This window comes from Arachis hypogaea, chromosome 4, assembly GCF_003086295.3.
Source record: "Arachis hypogaea cultivar Tifrunner chromosome 4, arahy.Tifrunner.gnm2.J5K5, whole genome shotgun sequence".
Classification (NCBI taxonomy): Eukaryota; Viridiplantae; Streptophyta; class Magnoliopsida; order Fabales; family Fabaceae; genus Arachis; species Arachis hypogaea.
In genome coordinates, this window is record NC_092039.1 from 120663673 (window position 1) to 120685940 (window position 22268).

At 32.4% G+C, this 22268-nt stretch overlaps 5 protein-coding genes across 16 annotated transcripts; 3 read left to right on the top strand and 2 right to left on the bottom strand.

The window, feature by feature from the left end:
- Positions 1-686: 686 nt before the first annotated feature.
- Positions 687-5271, bottom strand: LOC112797652 (cysteine protease ATG4). Of its 10 annotated transcripts, none has more exons than XM_025840699.3 (10): positions 5121-5258; positions 4166-4365; positions 3815-4066; positions 3641-3726; positions 3227-3277; positions 2718-3097; positions 2250-2388; positions 1493-1548; positions 1342-1412; positions 687-1238 (listed from the first exon to the last, which is right to left on the bottom strand). In XM_025840699.3, exons 2-10 carry the CDS (start codon positions 4281-4283, stop codon positions 1024-1026), a joined length of 1368 nt encoding a protein of 455 aa, XP_025696484.1. In that variant the 5' UTR covers positions 4284-4365; positions 5121-5258; the 3' UTR covers positions 687-1023. The 10 variants fall into 10 exon arrangements, with proteins under 10 accessions (XP_025696484.1, XP_025696483.1, XP_025696485.1 ...); XM_025840698.3 differs by having other exon boundaries at positions 3815-4069; XM_025840700.2 differs by having other exon boundaries at positions 3815-4050; positions 5121-5238.
- Positions 5272-8005: 2734 nt separating this feature from the next.
- On the top strand, positions 8006-11248 carry LOC112797653 (uncharacterized). Of its 3 annotated transcripts, none has more exons than XM_025840702.3 (5): positions 8006-8534; positions 9012-9882; positions 10189-10592; positions 10730-10799; positions 10961-11248. In XM_025840702.3, exons 2-5 carry the CDS (start codon positions 9107-9109, stop codon positions 11040-11042), a joined length of 1332 nt encoding a protein of 443 aa, XP_025696487.1. In that variant the 5' UTR covers positions 8006-8534; positions 9012-9106; the 3' UTR covers positions 11043-11248. The 3 variants fall into 3 exon arrangements, with proteins under 3 accessions (XP_025696487.1, XP_025696489.1, XP_025696488.1); XM_025840704.3 differs by having other exon boundaries at positions 8144-8534; positions 9002-9882; XM_025840703.3 differs by having other exon boundaries at positions 8144-8534; positions 9017-9882.
- Positions 11249-11845: 597 nt separating this feature from the next.
- Positions 11846-12866, top strand: LOC112797654 (uncharacterized). Its single transcript, XM_025840705.3, has one exon. It carries the CDS (start codon positions 12185-12187, stop codon positions 12749-12751), a length of 567 nt encoding a protein of 188 aa, XP_025696490.1. The 5' UTR covers positions 11846-12184; the 3' UTR covers positions 12752-12866.
- A 623-nt stretch (positions 12867-13489) lies between these two features.
- LOC112797656 (uncharacterized) lies at positions 13490-15396 on the top strand. The gene is made up of 5 exons (XM_029298115.2): positions 13490-13802; positions 13974-14054; positions 14181-14249; positions 14366-14551; positions 14703-15396. Exons 1-5 carry the CDS (start codon positions 13701-13703, stop codon positions 15327-15329), a joined length of 1065 nt encoding a protein of 354 aa, XP_029153948.2. The 5' UTR covers positions 13490-13700; the 3' UTR covers positions 15330-15396.
- A 128-nt stretch (positions 15397-15524) lies between these two features.
- LOC112797657 (uncharacterized) lies at positions 15525-16460 on the bottom strand. The gene has a single exon (XM_025840707.2). The coding sequence runs from the start codon at positions 16318-16320 to the stop codon at positions 15724-15726; it is 597 nt and encodes a 198-aa protein (XP_025696492.1). The 5' UTR covers positions 16321-16460; the 3' UTR covers positions 15525-15723.
- Positions 16461-22268: the final 5808 nt, after the last annotated feature.

Sequence of the window (22268 nt, forward strand, 5' to 3'; positions counted from 1 at the left end):
AAAAAAAAACAAATATTTTTTTGTTTTTTACTCTTTTCAATTAGAGGCCATAAATGCTTTTTTTTTTCCTTCGGTTTTTTACGATATTTCTTAAAGTTAAGAATTTGTTGTTATTAATTAATAAATTATTGCATGTATAAAATAAAATTTAAATTTCTGACGTTTATTTAAACCTACCAGTAATTTAATCATATGACCAATCCAAGTTGACTAGAGACCACGAATGTTTTCCAGAATTATTTAATGAAAAAATTCAGATAAAATAAAGTAAAATCCAGTTAGTGGTAAATATACTTATTGTGTCTCTAAATAAAATTGCAAAGTTGCTTACAGTCATATGGCATTATGGCACATAAACTTAGTTGTTCACTAAAGATTTGCAAGGCGTTGAAATCAAACCCTTAGACATTGAATTGCTACAAATGTAGCAATTTTTTTTTTTTTTATCGAAACATCATATGCAAATAAGAAGAATATTCAACAATCAAATTCCAAGTCTTCCATTTTTCTTCTTGTTGCTTTTCTCAACTATTAACATTACTAGTTAAATCTCTCCTATCTCATTGACTCATTCATTTCAATCCCATTACATTAGGTTAAAAAAAGTTATAAAAAAAAGTATGTTAAAAAAAACCATTTTGCATTAAGTTTATACTTTATATTAAAGCTTGTGTTTCAAGACAGCATTTCTGAATCACTTTCTACCATTTATTTGACAGTTCAAAAGTATTATCCAACTACGAGTTTGTACTTCGTAACCAACAGAAGGGTACAAGCAACAACTATGAAGGAAACTAGCCGTGTAATGTACAACAAATACCTAGTTAGCTATATCAACAAATGAGCAAATAAATTAAGCCAAAGAATCATATTCAGTATAATTTACTTTTCTACAAAGCCTATTATGGAGAGCCCCAAAAACTAGGCATCAACAACACAGGACAAATTAGGCTTAGGCACACGAGAATCAAACAACAAATTTTTCCACCCATGACTTCAAACCAACCTTGCGCAACTCTGGAATTACAGGAGTTGCCAATCATCCTCATTGTTGCCAGCTTCGTTCGCAACATCCATAGCTACGGAATCATCATCTTGGAATCCAAGGTTGCCACCCGGCCCATTGTTACTAGCGGTTTGCGATAAGAACCTCCAAGACTGCGCTACCGTAAATAATGGGGCCCCATTTGATTCTTCAGCAAGCTTGGAAGCTCGGGAACAGAAGTCGTCGAAATCATCTGACAGCCACCATTAACAAGCAGATTATCAGGGTCAACAGAAAGCTTAGATGTTACCCAAGTTATTTTAAGCCATGAAATTAAGGCAAAGAAACCAGCAAACCTTTATCTCGGCAGTAAAATCCAATAGCCAAGGATGGGTCAATTGAATCTAGGGGTATGTGCCTGATAACACTGGTAGAAGTTTTGCAAAGTGAGACAAAGAATGAAGGAGATAAGAACAAGAAGAAAATCAATACTGGTAATAAGCCTACTTGCTATGGTATGAGGAGGTACTAGTCTCTTGGGATTCCCCATTGATATTGACAACCTGAAAAACATATAAAACATAATAATATAGACAAGTTAAGATTGTCTCTTGACAGAATCATGTGGCTCTTGCCACTTCAACTCATAACAAGAAAAAAGTTATTAATGGAAATCACCCTGAATCATGGTGCTTTCCCCACCAATGAAGCTAAAAGTAAGATTACTGTAAAATTAAAACGTCATGTGAAGGAATCAAATGCTGATCCACTTGTGTGTGATGAGAAATTCCTAAGAATTGCTTTACCTTTTCTAATTTAGCATAGATGATTACTCATACACACACAACTTTAAAGAATATCATATTATGATTATCCATAATAATCCAAACCGATTTTGGACAATGATTCATCCTGATTTCATCACTACAATCATGGCAGATTGTGTTTAATTTAACCAAATCATGTTTCGGTTGATATAATTTATTGCAAACAGAGATAGATACCTAGATGGTTTCTTGGTTTTTCACTTTTACTTTTTGACTTATCTATTTCTTTGGAAACTAAAGGGCTACTAACCTAGGCCGGTTGGTAACATACGATGTACAAGTTTACTAAATCAACAATGGAAATAAACATGGAGCAACATATACTTAAATTAATACAGTGCATTAGTATATAACCTATATAACAAGTTCCAACATCCAAATAGTGCAATAAATTAATAAAGTCAGTAAACGGCAATTATTTGTTGAGAATAATGTACCTGCTGAACTTCATGTGGATCAAGGTACAATGCCTTGTCACCCTGAACACCAATAAGATATGTTGAAGCACCTGGTTTCCCGCCCAAAATACCAAGGCTCTGGGGGAATTTAAAAGTTGATTGCAATAATGGGATATACCTGATAATGGTTTATAGACAGAATAGATCAGTCATACTGTCATAGTGCTATATTGAAAAAGAAGAGAGTAGACGCAGAACAGATTTCAAATTATATTTTTAGATCTTCATGTGGCAATGACTTAACATGCAGCCAATTATATAACTGTATTCAGATAAAGGAAGCTCTTTCTTTACAAATTGACACTTCTATAAATCATATAAGAATAAAAATATTTTGTTAAGCATTGGAAGTTCCAAAATTTACCATCACATAAAATTATAACAAGTGCCCTTAGTAGTAGTACCTATTGATTTATAGTCCTATAGAACATTGAAAAAGTTACACACCTTGGATTTATTTTATCAAGTCCAAGAACCAGAGGAACCAATAAAAGCAGAGGCGTCCAAACAAGTTTGCCCCTTGAAAAGTCAGAACATCTTTTGGATGCATCTTCAATGCAGACAACTGGTGCTCCACCACGTTCTCCATCTTCATCTCCAGAGACAACATAAATTGCCATTGGAAGTGGCTGCTCTGCAAGGTTGTCTGTCTCCCTCTGGTTACGAGCTAGAACTTCCCATGTTCGACACATGGCATATGGGCCCACCCATGACCCAACAGCAAGGCCATAATCTTTACCGGCTTGAAGGAGATTGTGAATAGAGAAAGCAGAAGCCTCCGAATCACCAAAACTTTGTAAGATCTCAATATATTCTTTATCCAGTGGCTGCAGATTATGAAAAATACATACTTAACCTATTAGCATTTATATTAAACAAGGAAACACATACAACAAATGAATAGAAAAGTAACAATCTGATTACTAGAACAACACACTGCAAATCAATCACCTTACCTTATCAATATTTTTCCTCCATGATCTACCTAATTTATGAAAGAGTAATGCCTGTACACAAGGAAGGCCATTTGATGCTGTTAGTTGCTATATTTTGAAAGAGAACACAAACAGGAAAAAAAATTAAATAAATAAATAATAGAAAGCAAGAATTAATATATAGAAGTTTTTTTTCTTCTTTCTGGGATACTACAAGAACTCTATTAGAATAGAACTGAGATTACACAAGAGGATAAGCCATCTTCACATCCTCATATACATACAAAAGGTAAATTTAAGACGTGAAAATCTTAGCTAAATAACAGCACATGCTAATCCTTTTAAATATTAGCTAAAGGAGATTATACTAAGGACCTAAGGTACAATGTGGCAATAGTTTACTTAAATACAACCATTGGATATAAAGCACAATACCTGAGCTACAAGCATCTGGCTGCTCCGAAACATACATCCCCAATAAACATCACTAGTATACTTTGAATCTCCAATAGCATCAAAGCCTATAGATATGTATGTACATTAATATTTGTGAATATAATATCTAACATAAAGAAACATCCTAGAAAGCACAGTATATATTTGACAGACCTTTCCGATATGTTACTAAGATTTTTGAAGAAAAATCTTGCTCAAATGCAGCAAACTCGTTACTAGCATCTACATTTGCAGTCGATTCTTGTTGTGAAATATTATGGCAGACACCTAGAAGCCATATATCACCGTCAGAACTTGAAATCTCAGTCCTCCCTGTCCCAAGTACACGTTCTTGAAATCTCCTCATTGAGCCACTGTTAACAACTTTCCACACAGCAGCTGCCCACCCACTATTTCCAAAATAAACTGCTTTCTTTTCAGAAGGCGATGGTTCACTATGCGTTTCAGAGACCAAAAAACCAGATGGAAAGAAGCCTGACCACAAGGAAGTGTTAGGATACTTACTTTCACCAGACCCTACTTTCAAAGAAGCAGGCACCTGACTGTTATCTATAGTCTCAACTGAGCTTTTAGAAGAACATGTTGCACCAATGATCCTCTCACAGATACTCTTCAATACCATTATGAAGCCACAGAAAACATGAGTTGGCTCATAGAAAAAAACCGAGTGTAGGCCAATATCTGCAGGTGAAGGGGAAACAGACCTGAAAGGCATCCAAAAACATATGTTTGTAATCATTCAAAACAATTTAGGAATTGAAAGATTCAGCCAAGAAACAATTACAGCTTTCTTTATTGAGCTATTTAAACTATCCAGCAACAAAAAAAAAAAGAATATTTTGAGCCACCACAAACTAACACAACTAAGTGAACTAACAACATATGTTGTCTCGACTAGCTAAAAAAACAAAGGACTCAATGAATATTAACATTATCATGCACGACTCATGAAGTATCCCCTAATCATAATCTTGTTGAAAGAGAAATTCAGAAAGTTCAATTCCCCAAATCTACAGAACCATCCTTAACTAAACAAGATAAACGCATTACACATACATAATCGATGCCCAGGATCAATGATGCCATTTCACACATTAAGAATTTCCATAGCACAAAACATGAATCTTCATTGCAAGGGAAAAAAAAAAGAAAAAAAAAAACATAAAATATAAAACACAAGGAACAAAACCCAGAAAGGAAATTCTCGCAGAGACATAAATCGAATGGTTTCAGAGCACGCAAATCCAAAATTCATTGGAGATGCTAAAGCAATTGCACGAGTAAATCAACTAACCTTGATAAAAGAAAATTCGAATGGAATTTAAAAAGTTAACAGAAAATAAGGGGGGAAAGAAAAGATTTTTAATCTTTTATACTCCTAGATTAGTTTGATTTTCCTTTTGTGGGAATGAGTTGGAATTGGATGAGAAGAAAGTGAAATTGAAAAAGGAAACCGTACCAGGAGGATCTTGAAGTGTTATAGAGGTATTGGGAGACTTGGTTGAGACTCCACTTTTCTTCTTCTTCCCTCTCTACCTCTCTGGCCGTCCCATGTTTTTCTTTCCTCCAACTTCTTTAAGCCTTAAATATGCTTTTTAATTTCTTATAAACATTAAATTAAAACAAATTATGTAATTAAATAAAGTAATTTTTAAAATGATCTAAATACAATAATTAAAAATTAATTATATTTTGGTAACTAATAATTTATATAAAGTACTACAATATAATTATTAGAATTAAATCGGTAATTGAATCGTTCATATTACTAAATTGTTGATTCTATTCTTCTCACATAAATAAAAAATAAAAAATAATTAATTTAAACATAACAAACAATGCATTTGAATTTTAAATTTAAAAATTATGAATAAATCCTCAAAATATGGACAAACCAGTGTTTTATGTAGAAATATATTTGTTATAGACTTATAGGTAGAAACAGAATCGATTTTATCTTAGTTCTTTTCAACTAAAAGTCTAAAACTACGTTTTTTTTTTGTGATACTTACAAAATCAGATATTGTTAATAAAAAATTAATAAAAAATAATTAAAAAATTAAAAAAACTCACCTCAGGAACAGAAAGAAAGATCGGCATGGAATCTGAGCCGAAAGTGAGAGAGATTGAAGCCCATTTAGAGTTTTTAAAATTTAAATTTAAGTGCTCTGAGGTGTCACAGTTTATATTGTATTTTAGTTTACCTTAAAATAATTTATATTTAAATTTTTAAAATTCTATATCCTATAACAATTTATATAGATTAGTTACATGAGCGAAATGTACCGATTATTAATTATTGTATCTAGATAATTTTAAAACCCAGTTTATTTAATTACATAATTTTCCCATTAAATTATTTTTTTTCTTTGTATTACATTATTTTTCTCTATCATTAAGTCAACATTTAATTTATTTAATTTTTCATGATATTCTCTAATTTAATCACTCACTAATAAATTATCATATATAATAAAATTTAAATTTTTAATATTTATTTAAGTAGATAAACGAATTAGCCACTTGACCAAATTAGTTAAAATGAACCCTTAATTTAATTGATGCATTTTTAATTTTATAAGAATATTCACCGTCCAAAAATGTATACTGCGAGTTGCAAAGAAAAAGAAAGATAAATGGAGAAGGCAAAGGTTAGAAATTAGAAGAGGACATGAAGACAGAAGACGTAGCTAAAAATAGAAGCCACCTAAAACGGAAGGCCCATTTTTGTAAATAATCGAAGGCCTACAAGCAACACGGCAACACCTACGTAACGTGACAGCGTGGCTGAATATAGTTATCCCATCTAACAAGATCATAAACTAAAACTTATTTAATTGTAATTTACAAAATAATAATTAAATACTCGTGTTTTTGTTTTATTGTTTTTTATTCTAGAGCATCATTACAAAAATATTAAAATGTATTACTTCCTTTTGAAATTAATGTAATAATATCCAACTACATTAATAATTTGAATGTATTAAAAAATAGATGAGTGCTATAGGTACAAGTCATTTTTGTTTACAAGTCTTACAAGTTGGGCCTAACACGCGCGTTACAGAAGAAGAAGAATTGGGCCTAATACGTGCGTTACAGAAAAAAAAGAAGAAGCGTAAATATAAATGACTTGTATGATTTGTATGGAAAAGCGTTCTCTTTTTGCCTTGGATCTCCTTCTGTTTTTTTTTTCGATTTTCATGGTTTCTGACAAGTTTTGAAATTATTTTGAAGATGATGGAACTTCAAAAATACACCCGAACAATTACAAAAATACACCCAAACGATTATAGAAATACATCAAAACAGTTACAGAAATAAACCAAACGATTACAGAAATACACCCAAAGGATTTAAGAAATGCACCCAAAGGATTTAAGAAATACACCCAATATAGGGAGAGACAGTATATTTCTTCTTGAAATCAATACACCCAAAGAATTATAGAAATATACCCAAAGGATTATAAAAATACACCCAAAGAATTTAAGAAATACACCAAAAATTCGTTGAAGTACACCTTATGCATAATTCAGAACTCTTTCTCTTTTTTCTTCTCATCTTCTACTGCTTCTTCTTCAAAAACGATTTCAGAGCTTGATGTCAAAAAATAATGGAAACCGAGAATAACGAAGAAAGAAAACAAAGAAAAAAGCACGTAAATAAAGAAGAAGAACAGGAAGAGGAAGAAGAACGTGTAGCAAGAAGAAGAAGAAGGAGAAAGAGAAATAATGTTTTTTCGTTTTTTCTGGTGATTTTGATGAAAGAGAAAGAGAAAACGAAAAGAGGAGAAGAAATTTAAATAAAAAAAGAGGGAGGAAGAGAAGAAAAAGAGACACATAGAAAGAAGAGGAAGAGGAAGAAGAAGAGGAAGAAGAAGAAAACGAGGCACCAAAAACAAATGTAAAATGGCGTGTTTATAAATGACTTGTATGGAAAATCACTTATATGTGTAGAATTACTCTAAAAAATATATTTTTTTAAAAAGTGTTTTAACTCTTTTGTAAGGGTTTAAAAAGATTTTTTTTAATGATTTTTTAAAAAAAATTATAAAAATAAAAATAATTTTATATTTAAATATCTCATATAAAAATATTTTTTATTTATTAATTATGTTTAGATAAAATAAAATAAAAATATTTTTTATTTATTTATTATTTAAAAAATATCTTTTTTAAAAAAAGATATAAATCATAATTTTTCAAACAAAATATTTTTTATTTTTTTAATATTTTTATTTTTATTATTAAAAATTTGTTAAATATATTAAAAAATAAAAAAATTTTGATTAAAATTTTTTTTATTGATTTAAAGATACCTAAATAAACACTAAAATTATGAACCAAATTCGTTAAAATATTATCATAAAATTATTCAATTTATATGTTCATGTGTCGCACCTACCTGATCTAAGACCAATTATTGGGGTAATCAACAAGGGCGAGTTTCGTAAATTCATAGGTTGTTGTTCGTTGCAACCTCAGTTATTGCCGTTTCTTATCGTGACGGCGGTTTCTATTTGACTTTATTCATCAAAAATCAAACCTCTCTCTCTCTCAAACCCCATTATATGTGGCTTCTGAGAAAGGAAGGGTGGAACAAACCAGAAAAATTTACCCTGAGAGTTTTGATTCCCTCTCTTTTTCTCTTTGAAATTTCCACACCCAGAAGATTTATGGATAAAAGGTGCAGATTTGGTTCAGTACAATTCGGTCTCAACGTTAATATCTTCGAACAACGATTTTCTGGTTTTCTTCTTCCTTCGCTTTTTCAACCCTTTGACCGGTTCATTCCTTGGTTACGCTTTCTGAGTTCTGCTCTTCCCAAATAACCTTCAAGTCCTGTTCTTTCACGTGTTTATTGTTAAAACAAGGTGACTTTTCATCTGGGTTTTTCTTCTTTCAGCTCAATTTTTGCTTTTGTTGTTATATACTTATATTTAGCTTATGGTTTATATTGGTGTATATATCTTCAATAAGGTTTTTTGAGCATCTCTATTTGCTGCTGTGCTTGCTTAGATATTCTCTATTTTATCTTCAGTTGGTGTAGTTTTACTTGATTGAAGTGCGACTTGAGCTACCTGAAACTATGTCTTGTGATTTGTAATGTGTCATCATACTTGGTTTTACAAAATGTATCACAAATCGGACGCGTCTGATGTAGCCCAATAACTAGATAGAGGGCACAGAGAAACACTATGGGTGTAATCATTAAAAAATTCGATTTTTCATGGTTTGGGGACACAGGCTTTGTTATTGTTGTTATTGCTGTTATGTGTCTATTTAACATGTTGGCACTTTGTATGATATGAAGGAGGATAGTTACAGATATTGACTTTAGTTGTCTGCAGGACAGGTCTGCAGATTGTGGCTGCCTGAATTCTTCTGCGTCTGCATTAAGTGTTCGGGCAGCCCCATTCCTTTTAGCAAAGTAGTTTGTGCTTAAATGAACGTTTTGGCCAGAACTTCCCTTAATAAGATGTCACGAGCTAGGGGTCAATCGTCTGGTTGGACAGCTTTTGATCTCAAACAGAAAAAGAAAAATGGTCTTACATCTGAAATTGATAAGGACCCTTTCCCACCTGTTGGTGCTTCTAATTTAATACGAAATGATGATAAACTGGTTAAGAAGAACCATGTTCGTGCGAAGTCTTTCTCTTCTGTACTTCTTCCTACACAGAATTTCCCCACTCTAAAAGAGGGTGGGAAAAGCCAAACACCAATGACAGATTCTGACTCTGGTGGAAAATATTGTGCCACTACTGCTCAGGATGATGCTGATTTAGCCATCAAAAAGCTCAAAGAGAAGCATCATTGGGCTGATGATAGCTTGATAGAGGATATCTTAGCCGCGGTTAGTAATGATGTTGATAAGGCTGCAACTTTATTGGAAACAATGGCTTCTGCAGTCAACATTGAAGAATGCAAAATATCAAGTGATCTTGGAGCAGCTAATTCATATTATGGTCCCTGCAAGGAGAAGATTGATGAGAGTCTAATGTTAGGAAAGGGGACGGATGACATTACAATCAATTCAAGTGTTGGTCATCTCAAAGATAACGGTAAAGACTTTGTGGATAGAAATGCTTCCCCGGATGAAAAGTTTTATGATGATAATGTTAGATGCCAACTGGGCCCCTTGAATTCTGTTCCTGTTGAGCCTGAATGGGAAGAGGATGATGTCTACCTTAGCCATCGAAAGGATGCATTGAAGACAATGAGGTATAAATTGTAACTTTTTTTTTGGCTATAGAAATTCCTGTTTTTCATATTCTTGTTTTAGACATCCAATCAGATCCAAAAGGTCAAATTAATTTGCATCATCTGATAATTACCTTTTGCTCTTCTTTTCACTTGTAGATTTACTATTTTATCCTCAATCTTACTAAATAATTATAGTCTTCAGTCATAATAGAGATAATAAACGTTTTGGATTTAACTTGTTCAATTGAAAGGATTTCATTTCTGTTTTAGACTCTCACGACAATCACCAGGCATTAATATATTTTAGCCTATCTTTTTAAACAGGTTGGCATCTCGACATTCTAGGGCAGCTGCTAATGCTTTTTTGAGAGGTGATCATTTTTCTGCTCAGCAGCACTCAATGAAGGCCCGAGAGGAATGGCATACAGCTGAAGAACTTAATTCTACGGCAGCCACAAAAATTCTAAATATCAGAAATAGTGAAAACGATATTTCTAGACTGGATTTACATGGTCTACATGCGGCAGAGGCTATTCGAGCATTGCAAGAACATTTATTAAAAATTGAAAGCCAAGGCTTCTCAAAGACTTCAGCCACTTCAAATGGTGTTAAGGTTAATAATGGGCTTACACATTCAACTCTTGGATCTCTTAATTCTGTGGACAGTGAAAATTCAGATAAACAAGCCCCAATAAGGCTTAAATCAGTAGCTTTACATGTCATTACAGGTATGTTACTTTGTCTTGTACCACCGTGTTGCAGCGGTTTCATTATTTCCTTGACGCCTTTCAATCATTTATTGATTGGAAATGTTATCAATTTTTCTTAACTACAATTTAAGTTACCCTATGTCCAATTGCTACAGGCGTTGGTAATCATAGCCGAGGACAAGCCGCTCTTCCCACAGCTGTGAGAAGTTTCCTCAGCGAAAACAGGTGAAACATCTTTCCTTTCTGTATTACCCCCTTACCTTTGAGGAATGTAGATGAAATTGAAAATGAAGATCGGTGGCCTAGTGCACCGTGACACTCAGAAAATCGAATACCTTGGTTCTTACTAGTTGGTACCTTATTTGCTCATGTTTTATGTTCTGCAGATACCGGTTTGAGGAGATGAGACCAGGAGTAATCACTGTGTGGCCAAAGTTTCGGCAAAGTTTAATGCTGAACCCCATTTGAAACATGTTCTCGTACCATTGATTGCTGTTCTGTTATGACGAATCATATATGTGGATATTTTCTTCTATCCTATTATTTATTTCTCAATTCAGATTATTACTATTTGGGAATTCAGGATGTAACATTCCATTCACCATTTGCTGTAAATACCACTTCATCTGTAACCTGTTCTCGAGCATGTTTGGCAATAAATTACTTTAGAGAAATAAGTGTTTCATAAAACTTTTAATTGTGAGTTGCTTTAGAAGCCAATCACAATGCAGTCGATGGATTTGCTAAAATATAACCATTTCTTCCTTGTTAGAGATTAAACTATGGTAGAGATTTGTTCTCCATCCTTCTTTGCAGTAAAACCAAAAGCAGAAAAAAAAAGAAGGGAAAGATAGATTATCTTAGTTCAGTCCTCTAACCTACTTTTAATTCCTAAGGTCTTCATTAATGAATTTTGACCAGTTAAAACTTGCATAAATTTGAAGCAGATGCTTACAAATTATTAACACTTGCAACAATCTTACCAACTAGGATCACTATTTTTTAAGTACTAGTCAGTATTTTGATAGTATATTTTCTACTATTATTAATGACAACCAGAACCACACTTAACTTCAAAACCAAATATGTAGATTCAAAAATCATTGTCATTTTTCTTTAGAATTTAATGAAACTGTCAATCAAGAAATAAATTTGGATTTCTCATTCTTATCCATTTAAACATAATTTTGTTAAAAACAAAAGAAAAAGACAAATATCAGATTGAAATCACCTTCACTACTAGTACTTGATCAAACTGAACTGAAGACAATTCAAATGTTTGGCTACAAACAAGTAGGGCCAGAATATTTAGGGAAACCAAACATTAGAAACAACAAAGGAAGGTTCCCTGTTATTACACTCTCCTTTTATGAAATTTCTTCCATATTTACTAAAATCTTAGAATGACAAAATGTCTCTTTCCACTCAGCTAGAAATTGACACAATATTCTACATATTTATAATAAACCAAATTCACAATCAAAGTAACACAACCAGCCATCAATTGAACCTAATACCCTCTAGCTTCAGTAATTGTTGTTAAAGAGTGTTGTATTTTTTTTTTCTACTTAGCCCTTCTTTGATCTTCCAAATTTCATACTTCATATGCTATGGCAAATTTTGGAACTAGCCAAAGAATACCAACCTCCTCAAAACCTTCATCCAAAGTTGAATCTCATGAAACAAAAGAGAATCATGAAAAACTCTATACTGACATCAAAATATACTGTCCCTTTAACATGCCGTTAACTTCAGAAGCTGCAGCAATCAGAATCATGAGGAACTTAGGGAATCTTGGTTTATATTACACATTATTCTTTTGGATCATACTCTTCATAGTCCTCATCCCCAGGCATAAAATTTCATTGATTATTTTGGTTATAATGACATATGTAATAACCATTTACTGTTTAATTCTAAGGGCATTCCCTTATTCTGTTTTGCTTCACAAAGTCATAGATAAGAGGTTTGTGTTGTCATTGCTAGTGTTTGTAACTGTGGTGATGCTTGTGGTGACTGAAGCTGGGTCTCATCTTGCAGTTACTTTAGCTATTGCTGTTCCTATAATTTTGATTCATTCACTTTTATGGATTGCTCATCACCATTCCTTTGAGACTGAAGATCATTATTGTAATTGTAATTGTGAAGTTGGTGCTGATGGCACAGAGGAAGTTTGATTTTTTAGTTATAAGTCAACATCTCAATTTTGTTGTTTTTTTTTTCACTGCAATTGTAATGTAATAGAAGTGTTAGAATTGTGAATAAAATAAATTGCAGCATTCTTTTTTCTTACTTCAAGCTGTGGAATCAGTGATGAATCGGTCACTGATGTGAATAAAATAAATTGCAACCCTTTTTCAAACTCTGCGTTAATGCAGGATGGTTATGCACTAAGCTGCCCTTTATTCTTTTTTCTTACTGTGAAAATAATTCAAAACATTTTCAATTATAAAGCTTTGTTCCACCTGATAGATTAGTTCGAATCAAGTTTATGTTAAGAGCTATTAGTATTTGAGGAAGTATTTTCACAATAATAAATTAATAATAATAATAATCAGAAAAATTTATTGTTTAGAACATTTTATTTTATTTTTATGTTGTAAAACCAATGATATAAAAAAAGAACTCATGTCACTGATATATGGAATTTAAGACTATTATTCTCAAATTACCTTTATGAAGTGCTTGTATAGTTGTATTAATTCTTCCAAATTACTAATCAACAGCATACTTACCAAAAGATTCATCTTTTCCTCACCATTCTTTCACATCATTAAGAATAGAACATATATTGTCTTAAATTGAATATTCTACAAAAACTTATGTGTAGAAGAAGCTTCCATCCCACACAAAAAAAAAAGGAATTGTTAATGTATTATAGAGCAGTGACTTTTGCGTACAAAAACTGGTAAGTACAATAAAGTATGATATAACAAGATATTCCTCTACAAAGTAAAAAATGGAGACTTACAACTTCCTCCATGTGTCTCTTCACTGACCTTTTTCTTCCACAGTAATCCTTTTAATCACAAAACACTGACTTATAAGAACCTGTGTTGATCCACCTGAATTGAGTGAATTGCCATATTTGAAGTTATAACAATCCAGTGATCAACTTGTTTGATCATGGCTTCTTTGAGTATGCCTTCTGTTTCAGAACAGAACAGAGATGATAACAACAACAAGAACAATAGCATAAGCAACAAGTTTTTGCTCCCAAGAAAGCCTGTAAGTTTATGCACTATTTGCATTCCCTCAAAGTTGAATAATTGAATCTTATTATATATAGCATCAAGAACTGTACCACTAAATATTTTCTGATTAGGTAAGGTAGCAATAGTTGACTTTTTGTTTCACTGACTTCTTCATTTTGGTTTGCAATATCTTGAAACAACAAAGGCAAGACAACCAAATCCAATCATATACAGAAGATTGCGCCGCGGATCAGTGGTGGCGAGAATTTCAGGCAAACAAACTGAGGCAAGATACTGCTTGACTCTTCCTGTTTTATTTTTTTATTAAATTTTATATATGATCTGTGCCTTCCGAGTTTCTTTGTTTTTTTTTGCTATTGACATACATGTTTTCTGTGTTTTGAATTTGCAGTACCCTACAAATAAGGAGTTATTGAGAACTATTGCATACTTGAGAAACGCTACAGCAGTATTTTATGAGGTGAGAGATTGATTATCTTCATCATTTTTTAATCTTTCATTCAAAATTTTAAAGGAATATCAAAACAAAGTTCTTTATATAATTTTTATGACTTCTGTATCTGGATGTCTATGCAGCCTGATAGAATGTTGCCTTATAACAAGGCCTATATCCATGATGAGGATGATGATGATGAAGAGGGGGTCACAGAAGATGATGAGAAACACAATTTTGTGCCTAATGATGAAAAGAGAAAACAAGAACTTGACAAGTCAATGCAAAAGCCTAATAAGAACTCTGGCTACAACTTAACTAGAAAGCAGGTAAAGAAAAGGAATTTATGATTATAGTGATTATCTTCCTTTCTCATATTTTCTTTGTCTATGCAATATAACTTGTGTTAAATTTGAGTGCAGTGCCTTTAACTTGAAATACATTGAGTAACATTTTTAGTGGATCTTTCAAAATGAACAGACAAAAAAGGAATGTGATGTATCATCTTCTTCCACCTCCCATGTGGTGGTAAACCTAAAAGACACAAGCCAGATTTCGGATCGCGGCCAAGGCTTAACCAAAAAGGTTCAACAAACTGATTCTACAAGAAAAACATTCATGCAATTCTGTTCAGCAGAGATAATTTGTCCACCAGAACACCGAGCCGCATTGGCAGTGAAGTTGCTTGGAGTACAAGCAGCATTGCTATCTTGTTTAGGTAGTCCTTTCGAAAACCTTTCGCAATTCGCAAGCACAAGCAACAACTCAAAGATACCACTGAGCTTGTTTCAAGCATCTACAAGGTTCTTACCGGCGACAATATGGACCGGAATGTTCATAGTGAGCTTTGCATACACAGTAATGGTGGCTTGGTCTTTGGGATTTAGAGTGCCTATTATCTCAATGTTATGTCTCTCATTGCTGTATTCTTTGTCTGTGTTGGTGGCTGCAGCATCAGGGTTTAGTGTTATATGTGGCACATTTAGAATTCATGGTACCTTGTTTACATGTTTAGGTGTTCTTGGTTTTGTTATGGTTCTTGTTGGTTTGGTTATGCTGATTCTTTTTTATTCCTGGCTGTATAAAAAAGTAGAAGTAGCTGAGTAACTCTAATGCTATGCATTGTATTATGGTTTCTGATTCTTTGTTAATGTACTTTTATTTTTTGTTTTCACCACATCTAACTAACCATCCTTATTAATGTAACCCATGTTGATCTTATTAGACTTCTACTAACCCATGTATATATATATATATATATATTATTCTCTGAAATATAGATCTTAGCAAGACTAATCTGAATTCATCAAACAGTCATAACTTGCCATTCAATACAGAAATAGAAATGATCAAACATATTTCAAATAATTACACTTAAAACAAAAACTGTTATTAAAATCTCAAAATACCAACTTATTCATAGAAAAAAAAATTGACAGTTTTATTACCACATTAATTTAACAAACTCATTTCTTGAGCAAGATTCATAAAAACAAAAAAGTCAAACAGCATCATTTGAAACCTTATCTCCACTCTCATTAACTACAAAAAGAGGAGCACCTTCTCTTGAAGCAGAAGCAGAACCAGCATCATAATTCACAACCTCAGAACCATAAAAACCAACCCACAAAACTGCATGAACCAAAACAAGAGGCATACTACAAGCCAAAGTCACTGCCAAATGAATCCCTGCGTCAGTTAAAACCAGCTGCACCGCCGTCGCAACCGCGATCACAGCCAACACAAACCACTTGTTTATGATCTTGTGAAGCAGAAAAGAATTTGGCCATGTCCTTAGAATCAAAAGAAAAAGAGAAGTCACATATGTCATGATAACAAGAAGAATCAGTGACACTTTTCTGGCAGGTATGAGAGTTATGAATAGTATGATCCACACAAAGTGGGTGTAGTATAGACCATAGATGCCAAAGTTTCTTATGATTCGAACTGCTGCAGATTCTGATGTTAAAGGAATGCTAAAGGGGCAGAAAATCTTGAAGTGATTTTCATTTGGAACTTTTGGTTCATAGTTTTCAGGCTTTGGTGAAGAGTTTGAGGAAGAGGTTGCTACTCTTTGTGTAGTTCCATAATTTGCCATTTATGTGACACAAAAATAAGAGAAATTCGTTCTAAGCTTAGTGTGAAGATAGGATATATGAAATTCAGTGAAAGCGGCTTGTGAATATATATAAAATTTGGATCAATATATATATAAGTTAAGCGAAAGGGGAGTATGATCAAGTCTAAGAGAAAAAGCATATCGATTATCGAAGACTTTGAATCCGAAGACTTGGACAAGTATAAAGAGGAATATTAATGGTATAGTTTATATAAATATGATTAAGGAGTGAACAATAAGAGTTTTGAATTAAAATTAAATTGTGGTAAATTTAATAATGATAGAGTGATGATATTAATATAGAGGTAAGATGATTTAAATTATATGTTGAAAAATAGATTCAACTATTCAAGTCATTGATGGGAATTTTGGGAAGGGCACATAGATAAGAAAACAGCATATTGAAAGAGAAGTGCTTTGAGCACAATGACTTAGTCAAATGTGATTTAATAAATTGCACGTTGAATTTTATCTCCAAAATTATTAATGCAGCCCACCCAAGCAATAGAAAAATTATCCATGCATTCAAGTTTAATGTTAGATTTAGACAATAATTTTTTGAAATAGATAGTATTTTTTCTCCCAAAAATTCGGCGTTGTTGAAAATAAATAAATAAAGAAAATATAATAAATATAAAATAAAAAATATAAAAAAATTCTAGTATTAGTATTTACTAATATAATTATCTCATTATAATAATAAAAATAACTTATATATTTACTACTATTATATTAGTAACGTATGAAGGACAGAAGAAAATTTTTTTGTATATAAGTAATATAAAAAGAGAGAGAATTTGTTATTGATTGTAGTGTGTAATTTACAGTCACATCTTATCTATTTATACATGTAGGAATTATTTTTTTCATAGCTTCATAAAGGTGAGTCCAACCTTGGAACTTTTTGCACCTCTACTATTAAAATTTTGTACCATCTAAGTAAATTCAATTGGGGGAATGGTTGGTGGTCAATGGTTATCCATATTATAACACATCTTTTTGGATGACCATTAAAGATTATGTCTCATTAAAATTTTATTAAAAAAAATTTAATGAGAAAAAATTTTAGTGAAGGAAAAAGTGTACAATATCTTTTGATGGAGACTGCCTCATTAAAAACCTTGTCAAGAAAAACCCAATGGAAAAAACCTAACCAAGAAAAAAAGAATATAATTTCCCCTTCTTGATGACATTTTTTAATATCTCAAAATCGGCGAATGCCCAATCTTTCAAAAGAAGATTTTGGGAGTAACTTTGTAAATAAATCTGCCAGATTATCACTTGAGCAGATCTGTTGGACATCAATCGTCTCTTGATTTTTAAGATCATGAGTGAAGAAGAATTCGGAAGAAATATGATTTGTTCTATCACCTTTGATGTATCCACCTTTAAGTTGAGCAATGCATGTTGTATTATATTAAAAAAGGACAGTTGGAGCTATCTTATGATCAGTTAGTCCACATGATGACAAAATATATTGGATCAAACTCCTAAGCCAAAAACACTCACAACTTGCTTCATGAATTGCTAGTATTTCGATATGATTAGAGGATGTTACCGCTATCGTCTGTTTCGTTGACCTCCATGATATAGCTGTACCACCATATGTGAACACGTATCATGTTTGATATCTCCCTTTGTGTAGATCAAACAAGTATCCTGCATCTGTATAGCCAACTAGTTGTGACTTGGATCCATAGGGATAAAACAATCCCATATCAACCGTTGCATGAAGATATCGAAAAATTTGTTTCATTCCATTCCAATGTCTTCTGGTTGGAGAGGAACTATACCTTGCTAGAAAATTTACAGCAAATGATATGTCAGGTCGTGTATTATTAGCAAGGTACATTAGCGCTCCAATGGCACTAAGATATGGTACTTCAGGACTAAGGATATCTTCATTTCTTCTTTGGGACGGAATTGATAATTTTTCACATCCAAAAACCTTATGATCATTGGGGTACTTAATGGATGTGACTTATTCATATAAAAACTCTTCAAGATCTTTTCTGTGTATGTTATTTGATGAATTAAGATCCCATTTTTTGTATGCTCAATCTACAGGTCGAGACAAAATTTAGTCTTTCCAAGATCTTTCATCTCAAACTCTTCTTTTAGAATTTTTATAATTGTTGGAATCTCTTCAGAAGTTCTAATGATATTTAAATCATCAACGTACCCAACAATTATAATGAATTCAGATACAAATTTCTTTATGAAAATACATGGGCAGATATCATCATTCTTGAATCCATTTTGGCCAGATACTCAGTAAGACGATTATACCACATTCATCCAGATTGCTTTAGACCATATAAGGATCTTTGCAATTTAATTGAGTATAATCCCTGCGAATATTCATTGGATGGTTTAGATATCTTTAGTCCTTCGAGGACTTTCATATAGATATCACGATCTAATGAGTTGTATAAGTAAGCTGTTACCACATCCATTAAATGCATATGTAGTTTATGATATGCGGATAAACTGACCAAATAACGTAATGTTATTGCATCCACTATAGGGGAATATGTTTCTTTATAATCTATACCGGCCTTTGAGAAAAACCTTGTGCCACAAGTCGAGCTTTGTAGCGTACAACTTTATTTTTCTCATTTCGTTTTCTCACAAATACCCATCTGTATCCGACAGATTTTATATCTTCTGGTGTATGGACTACAAGTTCAAAGACTTCACGTTTCACAAGTGAGTCTAACTCAACCTTCATGACTTCTTCCCATTTTGGCTAATCATTCTTTTGTCGACATTCTTCGACTGTTCTTGGCTCAAGATCCTTACTTTCATGCATGATATTTAATGTCACATTATATGCAAATATTTCATTGACAATTGTCTTATTTCGGTCCCATTTCTCTCATGTAAAGATATAATTTATCAAGATCTCATCATTTTCACAATTTTCAGGTACCTGAACATCTTCTAGCGTTAAAATTATATCAAAATTTTAGACAACTACATGTGTCTTTACTATATCTTTTGAACAAGAATAATATTTACCTCTTTTTTTTCGAAATTTTTTTCTTTGGAACTAACAGGCCTGCCACACTTCTGGCGTGAATTTGTTTCAGTGGCTATTTGTCCGACTGGGACATCAATTCGAATTAGGGCATTTTTCACTGGTATATAAGATTTGGTTATCCTCTTTGTCTCAGAAAATGTATCAGGAAATTCATTTACTATTCTTTACAAATGTATAATCTTTTGAACTTCTAATTCACATTGCCCTGATCGAGAATCTAAATGTATCAAGGATGATGCATTCCAATTAAATTCCTTTTTAGGAAGCTTATTCTCTCCTCCTAATGTTGAAAATTTTGATTCATCAAAACGACAATTCGCAAACCGAGTTTTAAATACATTTCCAGTTTGTATCTCAAGATACTTCACTATAGAGGGAGAATCATATCCAACATATATACCCAATTTTCTGTGGGGTCTCATTTTGGTACGAGAAGGTGATGCAATGGGAACATATAACGCACACTAAAATATTTTTAAATGGGAAACATTTGGCTACTGGCCAAAAACTAATTGCATAGGAGAGAACTGATGGTAACTCATTGGCCTCAAACGAATAAGTGTTGCGGCATGTAAAGTAGCATGCCCCCAAGCCGAAGTTGGGAGGTTTGTTCTCATAAGTAAAGGTCTAGCAATCAATTGGAGGCGTTTAATAAGTGATTTTGTTAACCCATTTTGTGTGTGAATATGAGCTACTGGATGTTCAACATTTATTCCGCTAGCCATACAATAAGCATAAAAAGTTTGGGAAGTAAATTCACCAGCATTATCAAGACGAATTGCTTTGATTGGATTTTCTGGAAATTGTGCTTTTAATTGAATAATTTGAGCAAGTAATCTCGCAAACGCCAGGTTGAGAGAAGACAATAAGCACACATGTGACCATCTCGAAGATGCGTCTATTAAGACCATAAAATATCTAAAAGATCTATACGGTGAATGAATAGGTCCACATATATCGCCTTGAATCTTTTCTAGGAATTCAGGGGATCCAAATCCAATCTTTACTGGTAATGGTCTTAAAATTAACTTTTCCTGAAAACATGCAACACAACAAAATTCACTAGATTTAAGAATCTTCTGGTTCTTTAGTGAATATCCATGGGAGTTTTCAATAATTCTCCGCATCATGATTATTTCTGGATGACCCAATTGATCATGCCAAGTTATCAATTTATTTGGGCTAGTAAACTTCTGGTTTACAATGGCATGTGGTTCAATTGCACTAATTTTTGTATAATATAACCTAGATGAAAGTGAGGGTAACTTTTCTAATATCATTTTTTTATTTAAATCATGAGTTGTGATACATAAGTACTCATGATTTCCCTCATTCATCGTTTCAATATGATATCCATTTCGATGAATATTTTTGAAACTCAATAAGTTCCTTAGAGATTTAGTATACAATAGTACATTATTTATTATGAATTTTGTTCCTCCAGGAAATAAAATTATAGCTCTTCCAGAGCCTTCTATCATATTGTCTGAGTTAATAATAGTATTAACATATTCTTCTTTTGGCACAAGATGTGTAAAGTATATATTACTTTGATAATGATGTGCAAAGTTACACTATCCGCAAGACATACATCTTCATTATATGTCCTTGCCATTTTTTTCAAAGACAAATAATAATAAAATGAGTAGAAATATTTGTGCAATAAAACTATTTTCTTGATTGAAAATATTTTTCTAAGAATTATAGTATATACTAAAAATTTTATTATTATTATCTTGACACATTTATTAATTTTGAAATTCAGATCCATAAAACTTAATAATAAGTTTCTTACATTATTTATTTACATGAATACTTAACAATCCCACATATTAAACTATTCCATCATTGATCAAATGGCCAATCTTTAAGATTCTCAAAGAAATCAGATACATCATAATGAGTGATTGAGTGATGTAATTTTCAACATCGTTCGAAACAAAATTTGTTTCCTTTTTTGTCATCTTTTTTTTAAAGATGTTTGATAAAGATCAACTAGGTGCTTTGGGGTACGACATGTACGCGATCAATGGCCTTTTCCACCACAACGAAAATATTTATTCTCTGTTGATTTATTTTGTCTAATATTTCTTTTTTTATCCCACTTCTGATAAGATCCTTTCTTGTGAACATAATTCTTCTTCCTTCCATAATTTTTCTTGTTACCAAAATCTTGCCATTTACCTCTTCTGAGGTTATGATTTGCCGCATTTGTTTCAAAAAATGCGGCGGCGCCAACTGGACACGCTTTATATTTTTTAAAATTAATTCATTGTTGCGTTTAGCGATAAGAAGGCAAGAAATTAACTCAAAATATTTTTTAAATCCTTTTTCTCGATACTGCTGCTGTAGGAGCACATTCGAGGCATGGAAGGTTGAGAAAATTTTCTCTAACATATCATTATCAGTTATCTTTTCTCCACATAATTTCATCCGTGAGGTAATTCGAAACATTGTTGAATTATATTCATTTATGGATTTAAAATCCTGCAGACGCAAGTGCGTCCATTCATATCGGACTTGAGGAAGTATCACCGTCTTTTGATAATTATACCTTTTTTCAAGGTCTTTCTACAAATATTAGGATCTTTTAATGTGAGATATTTATTTTTCAATCCTTCTTCAAGATGACGACGAAGAAAGATCATGACTTTGGTTTTATCCTTCTAGGATGCATTATTTTCAGCGTTAATGATATCTCCAAGATCTATTGAATTAATATGGATTTCAGTGTCTAGTATCCATGATAAATAGTTATTTGCAGATATATCAAGAGCATTAAATTCAAGATGAGAGAGTGTCGATATAATGAAAATTTGTTACTTGAGTCTTCCTAAAATTTTATCAGAGTCTCATGCTAATAACATGTTGTAAAATAAACAAA